The following is a 13,907-nucleotide window of genomic DNA, read 5'->3' as shown; positions in this document are numbered from 1 at the left end:
AACCAGGCAGATGGCTGCCCCGCCCTGAGCCTGGTTCTGCTGGTTCTCCTGTTAAAAGGGAGTTTTACCTTCCCACTGTCGCCAAGTCCTTGTTCATAAGGGGTCATATATTTGTTGGGGTTTTTTCTATAATATAGTAGGGTCTTTACTTTACAGTATAAAGTACCTTGGGTTGACTGTTTTGGGAATTGGGACTATATAAGTAAAACTGAATTGAATTGAATCTCTTTGGGCCTCACAATGAAAATTACACCTTTAATTCACTTCAGAGTCATGTGTACTTCATCTGATATAGTGCATCAAACCATTATCAATCCACCTAACTTTGTCTCCTTTAACAAATAAATAAAATCAGATTAGCTTTGAAGTATTTACAGAATATACACCAGTGTCAACATAAAGGATTGTTTTTCAAGGTTTTATTCAAAAGAAATGTAAACAAATTTTGTTAAAATACAAAACTAAGCAGATAAACATTTGCACCAATAAATATATTTTAATCAAGATGAGAGCTGGCTTACTTTATACTTCCATCTGTACACCTGTTTTTTAAACAAAATTCAGAATGATTTTTGCACTTTGGTTTGAATGTCCTTTTAATGCATTAGAAGCCAGAAAAATTCAAACATGCTGCTCGCCATCATCAGCACCAGCATCTTGTTGATTTGGTGCTGCTCTCCACACATGAAGACCAACTGTCGAAATACTCACAGTCCAAGTGGCTTTTTCATCAACAACAGAATGTGCCACTCCTCCTCAAAACAGGCTGTGATGTCTAAAAATTTTCAGCCTGGTCAGAAATGTGAAATAGATAAAAGCTAGGCTTACCAGAACATTTTTCAATGGGTATAAGAAGGGTGTTACAAAGCCAAACACAGCAATCAGAGCAACCCGGAAAACAAAGAAAGGGAAGTCCTGAAGAGCAAATCCAGCAGAAGACAACAAGGGGTTGTGAGGCGTGATAATCATACGAAGAGTAGACAGGAAGGCGAGGATGTAGACTGGGAACACCCAGCCTGAGTAGAACACTGAGGGCAGTCCTGCCACTCTCACCATCTCCACAGTGTCAAACCAGAAAAGGAAACTATCCACAAATATTTCTGACCTTCCGTCCCTTTTCCACAGGATGCTCGGGCGACCCGAATACGACAGAGGGCGTGAGGTTGAGGAGTACAAGTAGGCAGTGCTGGTGATTCGTGTTCTTGGTGGTGAGTTGGCAACATCATGGAATCTGCTGGAGGCACTGCCATTTTTGGCCTCTGGTTGGCCTTGGGTCACACCGTTCTGGCCTTCTTCAGGATTCACCTGGCTTGATACGGTGGTCACTGGTTCCATGTGGGTGAGGACAGGGCCTGATATGTCAAAGTCTGAATCTAAGCTGTCTGCTATAAATGACAAAACCAAATTTTTCTGTATAAGTTAGGTTATCCGAAAGACTAGCTAATAACAAGAGAACTGGTCTTTTTTTAAATCATTTTTTAAAAATAAGAGAAGAAAAATCATCTTTAGCATAGGTAACGACAGTCATGTGATGGGGTAAGGTGGTTAGTGTTAGGGTTTATTGTAGACTGTAAGGTCCAGCTTCCATGAATCATGCTTCTTACTGTACATTTAGCAGATACATGATTTGAATTTGGAGAATTTGTCATCTTGGTCAATGTTTTGTGCTCTTGTGTTCTCCAGCTGTTTAGGTGGGTTGTATTCAACTGGTTAGAAAACGCACAGGAAGTCTATGACCAAAGTCCCAAAAACTTGACTCTGTTCATCTGGATGTAGAGTTTTCAGTGGTAGAAACATTTTCAAGTATCACTCATTCAAGTGTTTCTTCTGTCTCAGCTGACTGTAGGTTTCCCCAACCTTATAAATCGAGTCAAGTCACTTGGTGACGAAACATTTCTCCCACTGAAAATGCTATGTCTAGATAAACAGAATCAGGCACTGACGCAATGTAGCAGTGGTACTGGGATGTATTAGGGAGAGATGGAAAATTTTGCAGCTTACTAAACAGCTAAATTGGGAAGGGTGTGTTTATTATCAACCTCTTTGGCTCTTGGCGAAGGCGGTTGTACTTTTTCTCCTCTCCTCTCCCTTATCTTCCCTGCTTAGCCTCTTGTGTCCTTGTCTAGTCTCGCGTATTTTTGTATTACTTTTCCCTGGAACACTCTCTCACAGTCTGTTCTCTAAAACCTAAAGAGGAATTATGGATTTGATCAACTGGTCCCTGAATGCAATTGACACCCTTTTCTCAACGAGAAGTCTGGGCTCGGGTGAGCCTGAGTGTTGAAGATATCTACCTATTCGGAACCATGATAACAGGGTTCTTGCTGATCGGAGCTGGCTTGGCCCTGACTTATCGAGGATTAAAGAAAGCGGAATCGGCTGTTCAAAACCCCGCAAGGCTGCCCGCTGGGATTGAATCGATGGGACGAGTGGTGAGTTCTCAAAATGGGCTCATTGAGCGCAGCACGGATAAGATCTTGGAGAAGCTTGAGGCTGCCGTGAACACTCAGAATAAGACCTCTGAGCGAAAATTGGATCACATCTTGGAGAAGCTCACTGCGGTCGTGAGTTCTCAGAATCTGCTCTTTGAGCACAAGAAGGACAACATCACGGAGCGTAAGTTTGATAACATCATGGAGAAGGTCACAGCTCTCCACCAGGAGATTGAGAGACCAGTGTTGGACTGTTAGAACAGCTTTGAAATTCACATGAGCTGTTCGCACTGAAGTAAAAACCACCATCACTTCATGCGGCTACCACTTCGTCGCCAGCTGAGGTCTCAAGGCTGGAGCTGAACAAAAACACGCTGATAACAGACTGTGCTTAGACTGTTCTTCCTATCCTACGCAAGGCCACCTGGGTTGGCTGGAAGACTGTTTACTTAGCCTGGCAGGGCGAAGGACACTGTCTCAGCTGAACTCTGGACACACACACACATACACTGATACACACTCATCCCCCCTCCCTTTCCAAACGCCTTCGATGCTTGTCCTCTCCCGGGGAAGATGGCAGTCGACTGGACCAGCGCAGACATGCTGCAGGACCGGATGCGCTGTCTACACCGGCTCTCTCTTACCCTTTACCCGCCTCTGTTGCTTGTCTTGTGTTTCTATGGTGTATTGATAGTCATGTGCTTTTTGTGCTGAGGTAATTATTTTCTGTTATCAAACTGTTCTCCCACTAGGAGCTCAGTCTGAGTGGAGTTTTTTTTTTCTCCTCCTCTCACCTCATGTTATGTATTTTCGTTGTTTTTTTCCTATCAGCCTACCTCTCTGACATGTCTTCCCAATGTGATGTTTGTGTAAAGTTTGGTCAGAAGGTTCCTTTGTAAGTGCGCATGCGCCATTAGCGTGCTGCCTGCTGTAACCCTAATTTCCTTCGGGATTAATAAAGTATTCTGATTCTGATTTGAAATCTGATGTGAGTGAAGTGAGGGATATTTCTCTGAACTAGCTTGCAGTCTGTGCTGCATTAATGAAATAACAAACCAATAAAATAAAGTGTTACAAATAAGCGCAAAGGGTCTATGGCTTCAGTTAAATAACCACTCCCACAGAAGATGAAATGTGACGCAAAAATATTCAATAATCATAAAAGATTTGGAAGAATTCAAGCCTTACATTTTCCCATGAGTTTGCAGGGTCGGATCCTCTCAATGATATCCACCCAGATGAGGAAGAAAAGCACCAGGGAAACTGGCAACTCAGAGAAACTGTCCAGTGTCTGTCCTCTGTCCACCTGCACCTGTGGTTTCACAATAATAGAAAATACTCATAAGTGGAACAATGAATGAATAAGCAATGGTAAAGGATAAAGTGAGAAAAAAATGAAACTGACAGTCTTTGTAACATTTGTCTCCACTGAGAAAGAAGTTCCTACATTCCAAGTTTTATGAACCCATTAGGATTTACTTCCCTATCCTTGCAGATTTACATCTTTACGCCCGTAAAATAAGAAACACTGAGTGAATAAATATGAGAAACATCTTTGTGCTTATTTATGTTCTTGTTGGAACAGCAATAAAATACTAAATGACACAGTGTAATATAGAAATAAAAATTCTTTTCTTTTTAGGGTCGGGGGATAGCATCAAACCTTAAGTTAATGGACAACCTGTTGTTTTCACTATAGGTTACTGAATAGCTCAGAGGGATGGCAGTCTTGTGACTGGGGACCTATTTTCCCTGCCAAAGTCCTTCTCAGAAATTCTTTGACAATATGGCAAAAACAATAGGTGTACAAACATGTAGTATTTACTTCATTACTATATTATTACCTAATAAAGAATACAATACAACTGTACAAGAGTACAACTTCTTGCTACCTGTAGATTGACAGTGAATAAGTAAACCTCAAGAGATCATGGTGAGTCCGTGAGAAGGGATGCTTTTCTTTCTGTGTGGTGCAGTGTAGCATGTCGCTGTTCAGTCAGCGAATAATTATAGTGTCTTAATACTGTGGCCTCTAATGGACTGTTTACAACAAATTCTGTATGCCTCTTCAAGGACCCTGTCAGAGCATGACTGAACAAAACATCAACAAGTGCTCCTCAGTGACAAGATCAATCAGTCTTGGTGACATTACCTTGGAGCTGGCTATTAGGATAGCAAAGCACGGTAATGTGCACAGGATGAGATATGCCAATGCTGTTGGTCTCCTGAAAAACACACAGCTTACATTTACATAATGATCATCCCATAATGAAGAGTAACTGTTCTTTTTTTAACAAGTGCATGAGTTTATATTTAGATTTTTAATTTGTGTTTGAAAAGACTTTGAAGTAGTCTTTCAGTTTTATTCTGCTTAATAATTCTACTCTATAACACAGCAGCTACACTCAATTACAGTTGTTATCTATGCTCACTTGGTTTATATTCCCTTTTGAGAGTAAGGGAAGACTTCATTTATAAGACATAAATACTACTTACATGAGCTAAAAGGCTGTATTATGAGGGGTAGCACTTATTAGAGAAGAGTCATTAAACTAATAATTAATAGTTAAAATAGTTGATCCTTAATTTCAGGTGCAATAAATACTATCAAATGATGAGCTGTAATACCAGAAAATTTAAGACTGTAGCAGCAAATCACAGAACTGAACTAAAGTTTACTCAGTAAACCTGACTTTTCACATTTAAGATGTGATTTATTCTTTTCTTTTTTTTAAAGGTTACACAGACTCGGTTTATGTTTATACACACAAAACTATAAGCTTGTCACTTATCACGTTCCAAAAGCCTCAACTCACCACTGCTTGACCTCTCTGATGAATCCCCGCTGCTTAATAGCCATATATCTGACAGGAGCCCACACCAGCAAGGTCACAGAGGTCACATAGGCGATAGAAGCCGCCACAACGAGCCAGTATGCTGTCTGATCCCGTCCTTTCACGTTGTATATGAGGCTGGCAAATCTCTCCATGATTACAAAGATGGGTACAATCAGTGCTGCAAACTGCAGCACCTCATACAGGATGAGCTTGACTTTCTTCCCCGAGGGCATGGTGCTGGATTACCAGTTGCTGATCTGAACTCAGAGCTTAAGACTTTAACAATCATCTCCTAAAAACGAGCCAGTGGAGACGCTGGACTCTGCACACTGACATTGCTTACACTGCACTGGAGGCTGTATTATTTTATTGCTGAGGTAATGAGGTGATCATGCTTGTCTTTTTTTTATGGGGGGTGACAAAGAAGAGATCTCCCATCCCATAATATCACAGGGGTAGATTACACCGAGCTATAATTGTGCACATCTTCCAAAAAGGAATAGTGACATTTGTTTTTAAATGCCCATCACAGGTGAATATGGAGGATTTTTAGGAATGTGTCATCCTGGATACTTGTGTAGTTTTGGAGAAGCTCACTGCATTCCCTTATGCGAAGAGGAGATGTAGGTGGGATCCTAAAAGTGTTATCTTAAGATATTTGGTTGTTTGACCCATGTGTTGTTGTTTTTTTTACAGTAATACACACATTGTTTGCAGATATAATTTTACAGTGAGTTGATGTTAAAATTTCAACCAGATCAACCTTTATAGTGAGCATAAACTATTCTTAATAGTTTCCTACTGCAGTTACAATCACAGTGACATGCTGAATGGCTACATGCAGCTTTGCTCAGACATGCTCAGATCTCCACCTGGTGGCAAGAAGGAGAAGGATTTTCTAGGTTCTTGCTTTTCAATAAAGAAAAATTATTTAAAGTTATGAAATACATTCTTGATATATAAGCATTAACATTTGGAAAACCATGGATGGATTTGTGTGTGTGTGTGTGTGTGTGTGTGTGTGTGTAGCTGAAACGGAGGTATACCTTTCCATTGTTAAATTCCCAACCAGATAAAACTTAATTACTTCCTACTGCATTTAAAGAAGCCAGTTGTTGTGATTTGGCGCTGTATAAATAAAACTGAATTAAATTTAAAATCACAGTGACATGCTTACAGCCTTGCTTACACATACACCAAACTCCACCTAGTGGCAAGGAAGAGGACAATTTTCTAGTTTCTTACTGAAATGAAATCAAACTATATAATCATTTAGTTTTTCCAAGTTTCTCAATCATGTAGGGCTGATTGTAGGAGGGGTTTGGGGGGAGCTTAAGGAGTTTAAAAGTTTGGCTGGCCTGTCTTTGACTGGTGAGTATGATATGAATATAATATCCTGGGTGCTTGTGTAATTTTGGGAGAACTTCACTGCATTGCGTTATGTTAAAGGCAGAGGGCACGTAGGACAGAGACTGTAAAATATTGTCTTACCTGTTGTAACAGATATGTCCATTATGTCTAATTTATATCAACCAAATAGGTATTTCTGCATGAGGAAAACTTAAGTCTCACAGACAGTAAACAATTAAACAAAATTGCTCAAAAACTTAATAATTAAAGCATCAATCATCACAGTATAAAAGCAAATCAGTTAAACGTCAGTGATATCTTCTGTCCAGTTAGAAAGCATAACATGTTTCTTTTTCAGATCTGGCACATCTGCTTAGCATGAACCTGCTCTCATCTGTGAAGAGAACAGGGTGTCAGTGGTAAACACCAGTCAAGCTGCATGATGCTGAGCTGTGAGCTTTGACCTATATGACACCCTCATGGAGTCTCTTTCATAAACATGCCAGAGTAACCTGTTTGAGGTCATTTTCTAGAACTCTGGCAGCGTTCTTTTTCACACAAACGAATACCGGTCCTGCTGCTGGGTTTACACCCCCTCTCCTTCCCTGTTAAGCTCTCTTTGCAGTAGCAGGCCCATTTCCTGGTATGTCCTCCACACTCTGGGAATTGCGCTGGGAGACACAGCAGTGCGCTGGGAGACTACCTGTGCAACCTGAACCAGCTGCAGCAAAACCAGAGAAAAATCAGTCAGCAGGGAGAGAGCAACAGTCTGCGTCGACCATCTGTACAGTCTTTGCTGTTTTGGAGGGGTTGTTTGGTCGTTGCCTAATCACTGCACCTGTTGTCACACTGAGTCACACCAAAGCAGGTGAAACTGATTCATGGTGGTTTATACTTCCTAACATGACAGACGGATAATCCTTTAAATAACTCAGACTGTGTGTGTCATACTGTGATAATCAGGACTACCCTTACTTATATAAATATATGAACACAATATCAAGCCAAGTGAAGTCATTAGTATTCTGTACATTTGGCCTGGTTTTATTGTGAATACCAATTAATAAGTATGGTTAAAAGAATACATACAAACAGCAGGGTACACCTTTAGACGGAACCTTTACAATAATGTTGCTTTAAAACTAAAAAAAAAAAAAAAAAAAAAAAATGGCAGCATCTCAGTCCTGTACAAAATTAAAAAAAATACATCAGGTTACAGTCCAATTCTGGGGGTGCAACAAGATGTGACATTTGGATGATACGTGACAATAAACTGGCTCCTATGGTCCCAGAACAGCTGCTACTTTGATATTTTTAACCCTCTTTGAACAAACAGATTAATTTTCCATTTCGCTCCTGATTTTAGTTGAAGGCAACAAAACAAAGAAACAAAAAATAGTCCTCATCTTTCTAGCGCTCAATTAAGGAACTGGAGGTACAAAGCTTAAAACACGAGTCAGTTTGTAATCTTACAGTGGTGTCGAGAAGTAGGAAGTTTGAAACATAGTACCTCCTGAAAAACTTAAACGACACCAATTTGTTAGATCAACACACTAATTTGACCAGAAATTGAACAATTCTTAATAATTCCTTCATGTAACATCATTCGATGTCAAATACAACAGATAAATTAGTTTCCTTTTTTATAGTCCAGTCAGTTTTTGTAAACATGAACTCTTTCCCAAAGGCTTTGTCTGAGTAGAAGCAATATAAATTACATAAATATGAAGAATAAGGTGAATACGGTAGAATATGAGGAGCAGACCTGTACATTTGATCATGAATGACTTACATAGCGCTAACTGTTTAGCTTAGGGAGACTTTGGTAAAGAGCCGTTTACAAATCCTGACTCTGAATATTCAGAATCAGAGACACCTTCAGGTAGAATCTGTATTAGTGTTAACGGACAGGTTTGAAAAGCATGGAGGAGTTCAGTCAGCTTTTACATTATCATTTGAGCCTACAGTACATCAAGCATGTATCAAACACAGAGAGAAATGTCCACGTTCTCGTGTAAGCAATTAAATATACAACTAAGTTAGACAGAATATTACATATCCTGATCTATTCTCTGAATACATACATCCTTCACTGCTTCTCCATTTAAAATATCTTAACAATAATCAAAACATAAATTAAAACGTACTACAAAAAGAAAAAAAAAAAGCATTTATTTTTCCAACACTGACTAAAGAAATGCTTTAAAGACACTGGGGAGACACTGGGGCTCTCCCACTTAGTAGCCAAGTCTGTGGTGCGGGTTTGCTAACACAGCCCCTGATGGGTACAAAGCAAAGCCATCAAAAAAGATGCGTAACCACCCGATTTAAAAGGCAAACTCTGCAGCATGAATTAAGCAGTCTTTTTTTTTGAGGGGAAAAAACAATGCAAAAAGAATAGAAATAAAGAAATATACCATTTTGTTTTCAGACACTTTTTCCCTGCAACCACTTTGTTCTCTTTGGCTCGACACCTTTCAACACATCTGGAAAATCCCGACTGCAGAGTTCGCCTTTAAGGCTGAGAGAAACAGCCGGAGCTGTGCTAGCATACAGCGCCACCCATGAGGTCATCATGTGGCTTCACTACTAGTTCAGTACAGTATATACAAGAGTTATGTGCATGCTTCAGTTCCTCTACTTTCTTTTCTCTCCAAAAACAAAGTGGCTTCAGTTTTCAGTACTTCTAAAATTTGACAACATGTACAGAATGTAAGAGTATCCTGATGTTTTCAGCAGACCAAAAGTCCTTTAATTAAAAAAAAGAAGAAGAAGAAGAAGAAAAAAAGTTGACACCCCTTTCTGAGACATGATTAGAACTATAGTTTGTTTAAGTGGGTGAGAAAGCTGTGGGACACTGTCATTTTATTTCTATGTTAGTGTGTGAATAAAGGAAAATGACCACGCACTACTACAGGATACGTGAACCAAGTAGTGCAGCTGTGTCTGTATGTGCATTCACTGCTGTATGCCAGCCTGTAGTGTGCATCGTGTGTGTGCAGTCTCAGTGTGTGTACTGAGGGTGGTGTGAAGCTGTGTGTTTGTGTGTGTGTGCACATATTTCACACTTGATCAAATAGTAATTGCATTTTTTTAAATAGCTAGCTAGAAGTGGGAAACTGACATTTCTTCTTCTTATTTTTAAGTTGTTGTGTAAGAACTATTAAATTTAATAATACAGAAAAAAAACAAAAATAATGGCATATGCTGAAGTCGAGCTTCAGCCTTAAATATTGGAAGAGAGAATCTAATATTTAAAGAGTATTTGCTTTGCTGAAAAACAACCCTTTTCTACATGCAAATTTAACTCCATATGAACTAAAAACAACTTCTTAGCACCAAATTTTCAGCTTTTCTTCTAGGAAATAATTGGAAAAAAATTGTTTTGTAACCCAGTGTTGCCATAATTGTTCAATAGTCTGAAATAAATACAAAGCAATTAATGCCATAATGATTTTGCACGTAACAAGAAAAAATTAGAATGTATGTATTGCTATCAAATCTAGATTTGAAGTGATCGGGCTTGAGAGATGGAAACTGAAAGCCGCTCCATATCTGAGTCGGCTAAAGACAGGACATCTGTGAAAATGTGGGAAAAAATAATAATACTAATAAAAATAAAAAAACAACAGTGCCCACTTTGTGACTCAGTGTAGTGTGAGCTCTTTAAATAAATCCCCATGATCACTTCTTCACTGGTAATAGAAGCAGAACTGTGTATTTAAAGCTGGAGTGTGGGACCTTTGCATAAAAATGAATGTCTGCTATAGTCAAGGCTATTAGCACCTGATAAAACTCTCTAAACTTTGCAGTTTATTGAAGTTTGAAATGTGAGATGTGTGGCGAAATAGCCAGAGCTAAACTGGGAGCTATGCAGTTGGAGTTGGGCTAGATGTATGGCAGATAGAAACTGAATCCTTAGTAGATTTACGCTTCTAATTTCTTTGAATACTCTGGATGAAAAAAAGAAAAGAGTTCACCAGTCAGATGAGAGACTAAGATCTAAAAAAGAAAGATGCGATCTTTCTGGCTATCTGAATAGTTGTTTAAAAAGAAAAGAAAGTTTATCCAACTATTTCTTTTCCTGAAATACATTGTTCCCTTATTTTACTAGCACCTGGTAGGATGTAGTGTCTACTACCACCAGAAGATGATGGGACTAAACCTAGAAACTGTTTGCAAGCCAAAAATTACATAACCAACAAAATCAAACAAAAACAGAAGAATAAAGACTCGTATCTAGTTGACATCAGGCTTGTAGAGCGTGTGGTATTGTGAGATTTGATGCTTGTATAAACAAGAGAAACATGGAAAGCCAACAACAATGAACACTCTCCAACTCCTTCAAAAAATAAATGGAAGTCCAGTGTAAACTCTGCCATATAAAAGAAGTATGTCAAACATCTGCTAGACATACGCGCAGTCATTTGACAGCAGCATGAATCTTCAAATAACAGGTTAACGCTTTCCAGTGAAAATCAAATAATATTTTTGTTTAATTACTCTGACTGCCAGAGGGAGGAAATTAAAGTTCTGCACTGCAGCTTTGACTGTATATCGGCTGAATACAACAGAAAACGTGCCAATGTTAGTTTACTCTGTTTAAATTATGTTTTAATTGATCTGGTGTCAACTTATGCAATAAAAACACATTTTCAACTATAACTATTTGATCAGGTCTGTTTTTTTGTGAGTGTGTGTGTGTCTGTATGTAAGAGTGTATATGTGCCTGTGAGGATATCAGTGAGCTCCTGTGGCCCTATAACAATGCTTTCTCTGAGAAGGGGGCCTGTGGGACATCTGTGGGGGGTGCTATGCTCACGCCAGAGGCAGCGCTGTAGTTTGCGGTGTGCGTCATGCCTGCGGGAGTCGTGCATGGTGCTGGGCCAGGGTTGCTGGCTGGATTCTGGTAGGACTGAACATCTGCTGGTGCCATGCCGCCTGGAGCTGCAGTGTACACTGGCGGCTGGCCCATGTACATATGAACATCACTGTGAAAAGAATGATGGGAAAAAAGTGAATATTATACTACAGCAAGAGGGAGATATTAACACTAGTAAGACCTCTGTCTGTTTAAGAACAGAACTGTTGTGGTGTGTAAGGAATTGCTCCATGGTGAGAAATTATTGCTTTCAATTCCGAGTACAGCAAATACTTTGATTTGTGGAAACCAAGATTCAATTTCAATGAGGAAAAACCAGAAGTTGTTCAGGTATTTAAGAAGGCTTTGTCTATAACGCTGGAACAAGTCAAAGCCTGGTTCTGCAGCTGAGTAACAGCCTCTGATACCAGCGGAAAATTTACCATATGTAAAAATAACTTAAAGAATAAGTGAAACGTGAATGTAATTAAGCATTTAAATGTATTTGACATTTTTCATCTCACATAAAAGAGAGGAGAACAACAGTGGACACTGATACTGATAATATTAGTATTTGTACTGTGTGCTGCACCAGGACCGTGGGTAACCTCAAACTCACCTGGGAGCTGGTTGACCAGGAATGGGAGTTCCAGGAGGAAGTTGCTCCATAGGAACGGTATAGCCTTGCACCCCAGCGCTGCTCATGGCATATGAACCTGATGCAGGCTGACCAGGGTAGACCTGTGGTGACAAATATAAACACAAAGTAAATATTAATATTCAATCAGCTTTAAAGTCCTTGAAAGAATGACAACACCTCCTAATGTTGTCTGTGTAGATTCTCAATCATTCAGGTTCATGGTAATCTATCTTTTCTTTCCAAGCGTCTTAGACTTCCCAGTGTTGGTACTTCCCTTTCACTTTCAGAATGTAGCTGCTTCTCAAATTTAAAAAAAAAAAAAAAAAGTTTGTATTGACTTCACCTGCTGTGCCGCGCTGGCAGGCTGCTGCATGTAATACTGTTGGCTCTGCAGCTTGGCATACATGGCATAGACGGGATCTTCATTCATCAGCTTGGCATATAAAGACAGCGCTTCCATCACCTTCACGTTCAGCTCTGACAGCTCCGAGTGCTTCCTGGTGATACAAACAATCAGCAATCCATATCTTGTCAAACACCTTCTGCATGTTATTCGCTTCTGCTGAGCTTACAATGTTCTGAATTTCTATGAATAAAGCACGCCACATCAACACAATGTACCTGTCAATATCCTCCAACTTCTGATCAATGAGGGGCCCCATCTGATTGCAGGCACCTGATGAAAAAATTGTTTAAATCTCTTTCTTTGGCTGACAGAAATCCACCTTTTCAAAAATGCAGCATGTGTACGATGTTATTAAATATTTTTCTTTCACATATTCATATTTTGCATAAGAAATTAATAAATAAATGAATGAAAATTACCTTCAAGCTGTAATAATTCAACACTGTCAGACTGGTTGTCTGTTGGATCCGCACTTTGAATCATTTGCAGTAACTGGTCCATTTTGTCCTGAGAAGATGTGATAAGTATCGGATAGATGTGAGATCATTTCACAACTTAATCCAGAAGTAATAAAGTTTTTTATCTTATACTGGAAGAGATTTTTTTATTTACTGTAGCAACTTGTGACCTTAATAAATCTGAATGATCTGAGTAAGAAAGCGCACACAGCAGAGCACTCACCTCGTCTATGTACACTGGCTCCTGTTCGGGCTCTATGGTCTCTACCTGAATGTCCTCACTGAACTGTACTGTCTTTTTCTCCGTCTTCACTGTGGGTTTTCAAGCAGCCGTAGATGCAGCAGGAGAAAAACAACACAACAGTGGCAGTGGTCAGCAACGCAAACGTAAGAGATAAGGACAAACTAACTTGATCACCTGTAATGCTCTGATAGAAGCATGCAGCACAGGAACGGATATCAGATAAAAATAGAAGTTACGAGCTGATAAAAGTTTTTCTTTAACTTGAATTACAAGAAACAGTGGCACACAGCATGAAGGCAGTAGAAGTGCAACAGCATGATGTACATACCCAGTATGCAAACCCACAGAATCAACAATATGACAAAGCCATACAATTAGCAAGCAATAACAACAAAGGTTATCTTAAGCAACAAAAAGTGGATGTGATGAAAAAGCCAGAAAACTCCCAAGAATAATTTTTAAGACTACACATTTCTGTGGAAACAATGAATTAGATAGAACAGAGCATCAAGATACCAACATATGAATATGAATGTTGCATTTCAGAGGGCTCTGTAATTATACCAGAAAAAGATTTGGTACATAAGAAAAGAGTATCAGCAGGAGAAAGTGCTGATCACACACTGCTTGAACTCCTTCCCAGAAATTTAGGCAGTGTTATTTTTTCAGTACCTATTTT

General features: G+C 39.3%; 2 protein-coding genes across 2 annotated transcripts in view; both read right to left on the bottom strand.

The window, feature by feature from the left end:
- Window positions 1–756: 756 nt before the first annotated feature.
- tmem236 (transmembrane protein 236) lies at window positions 757–5,502 on the bottom strand. The gene is made up of 4 exons (XM_063462725.1): window positions 5,249–5,502; window positions 4,585–4,657; window positions 3,621–3,744; window positions 757–1,385 (listed from the first exon to the last, which is right to left on the bottom strand). Exons 1-4 carry the CDS (start codon window positions 5,500–5,502, stop codon window positions 757–759), a joined length of 1,080 nt encoding a protein of 359 aa, XP_063318795.1.
- Window positions 5,503–7,652: 2,150 nt separating this feature from the next.
- LOC134616576 (collectin-12-like) overlaps window positions 7,653–13,907 on the bottom strand; it is a 44,146-nt gene continuing 37,891 nt past the window's right edge. The window contains exons 18-23 of the mRNA XM_063461448.1: window positions 13,208–13,296; window positions 12,946–13,033; window positions 12,742–12,796; window positions 12,464–12,617; window positions 12,100–12,221; window positions 7,653–11,610 (exon numbers count right to left, since the gene is read on the bottom strand). Of these exons, the coding sequence (XP_063317518.1) occupies window positions 11,379–11,610; window positions 12,100–12,221; window positions 12,464–12,617; window positions 12,742–12,796; window positions 12,946–13,033; window positions 13,208–13,296 (740 nt within the window). The 3' untranslated portion in view covers window positions 7,653–11,378. The remainder of the gene's footprint in view (window positions 11,611–12,099; window positions 12,222–12,463; window positions 12,618–12,741; window positions 12,797–12,945; window positions 13,034–13,207; window positions 13,297–13,907) is intronic.

This window comes from Pelmatolapia mariae, linkage group LG18, assembly GCF_036321145.2.
Source record: "Pelmatolapia mariae isolate MD_Pm_ZW linkage group LG18, Pm_UMD_F_2, whole genome shotgun sequence".
NCBI lineage: Eukaryota > Metazoa > Chordata > Actinopteri > Cichliformes > Cichlidae > Pelmatolapia > Pelmatolapia mariae.
Note: the sequence above shows the minus strand (reverse complement) of the source record. Positions and strands in the feature narration are given on the sequence as shown.

What these genes read in the sequence shown, in the direction of transcription:
- tmem236 (XM_063462725.1), bottom strand. Translation starts at nt 5,502, where the DNA reads ATGCCCTCGGGGAAGAAAGTCAAGCTCATCCTGTATGAGGTGCTGCAG. An exon ending in ATCAGAGAGGTCAAGCAGTG is followed by an intron (nt 4,658 to 5,248) that starts GTGAGTTGAGGC and finishes TGTGTTTTTCAG; the next exon opens with GAGACCAACAGCATTGGCAT. An exon ending in CTGCAAACTCATGGGAAAAT is followed by an intron (nt 1,386 to 3,620) that starts GTAAGGCTTGAA and finishes TGTCATTTATAG; the next exon opens with CAGACAGCTTAGATTCAGAC.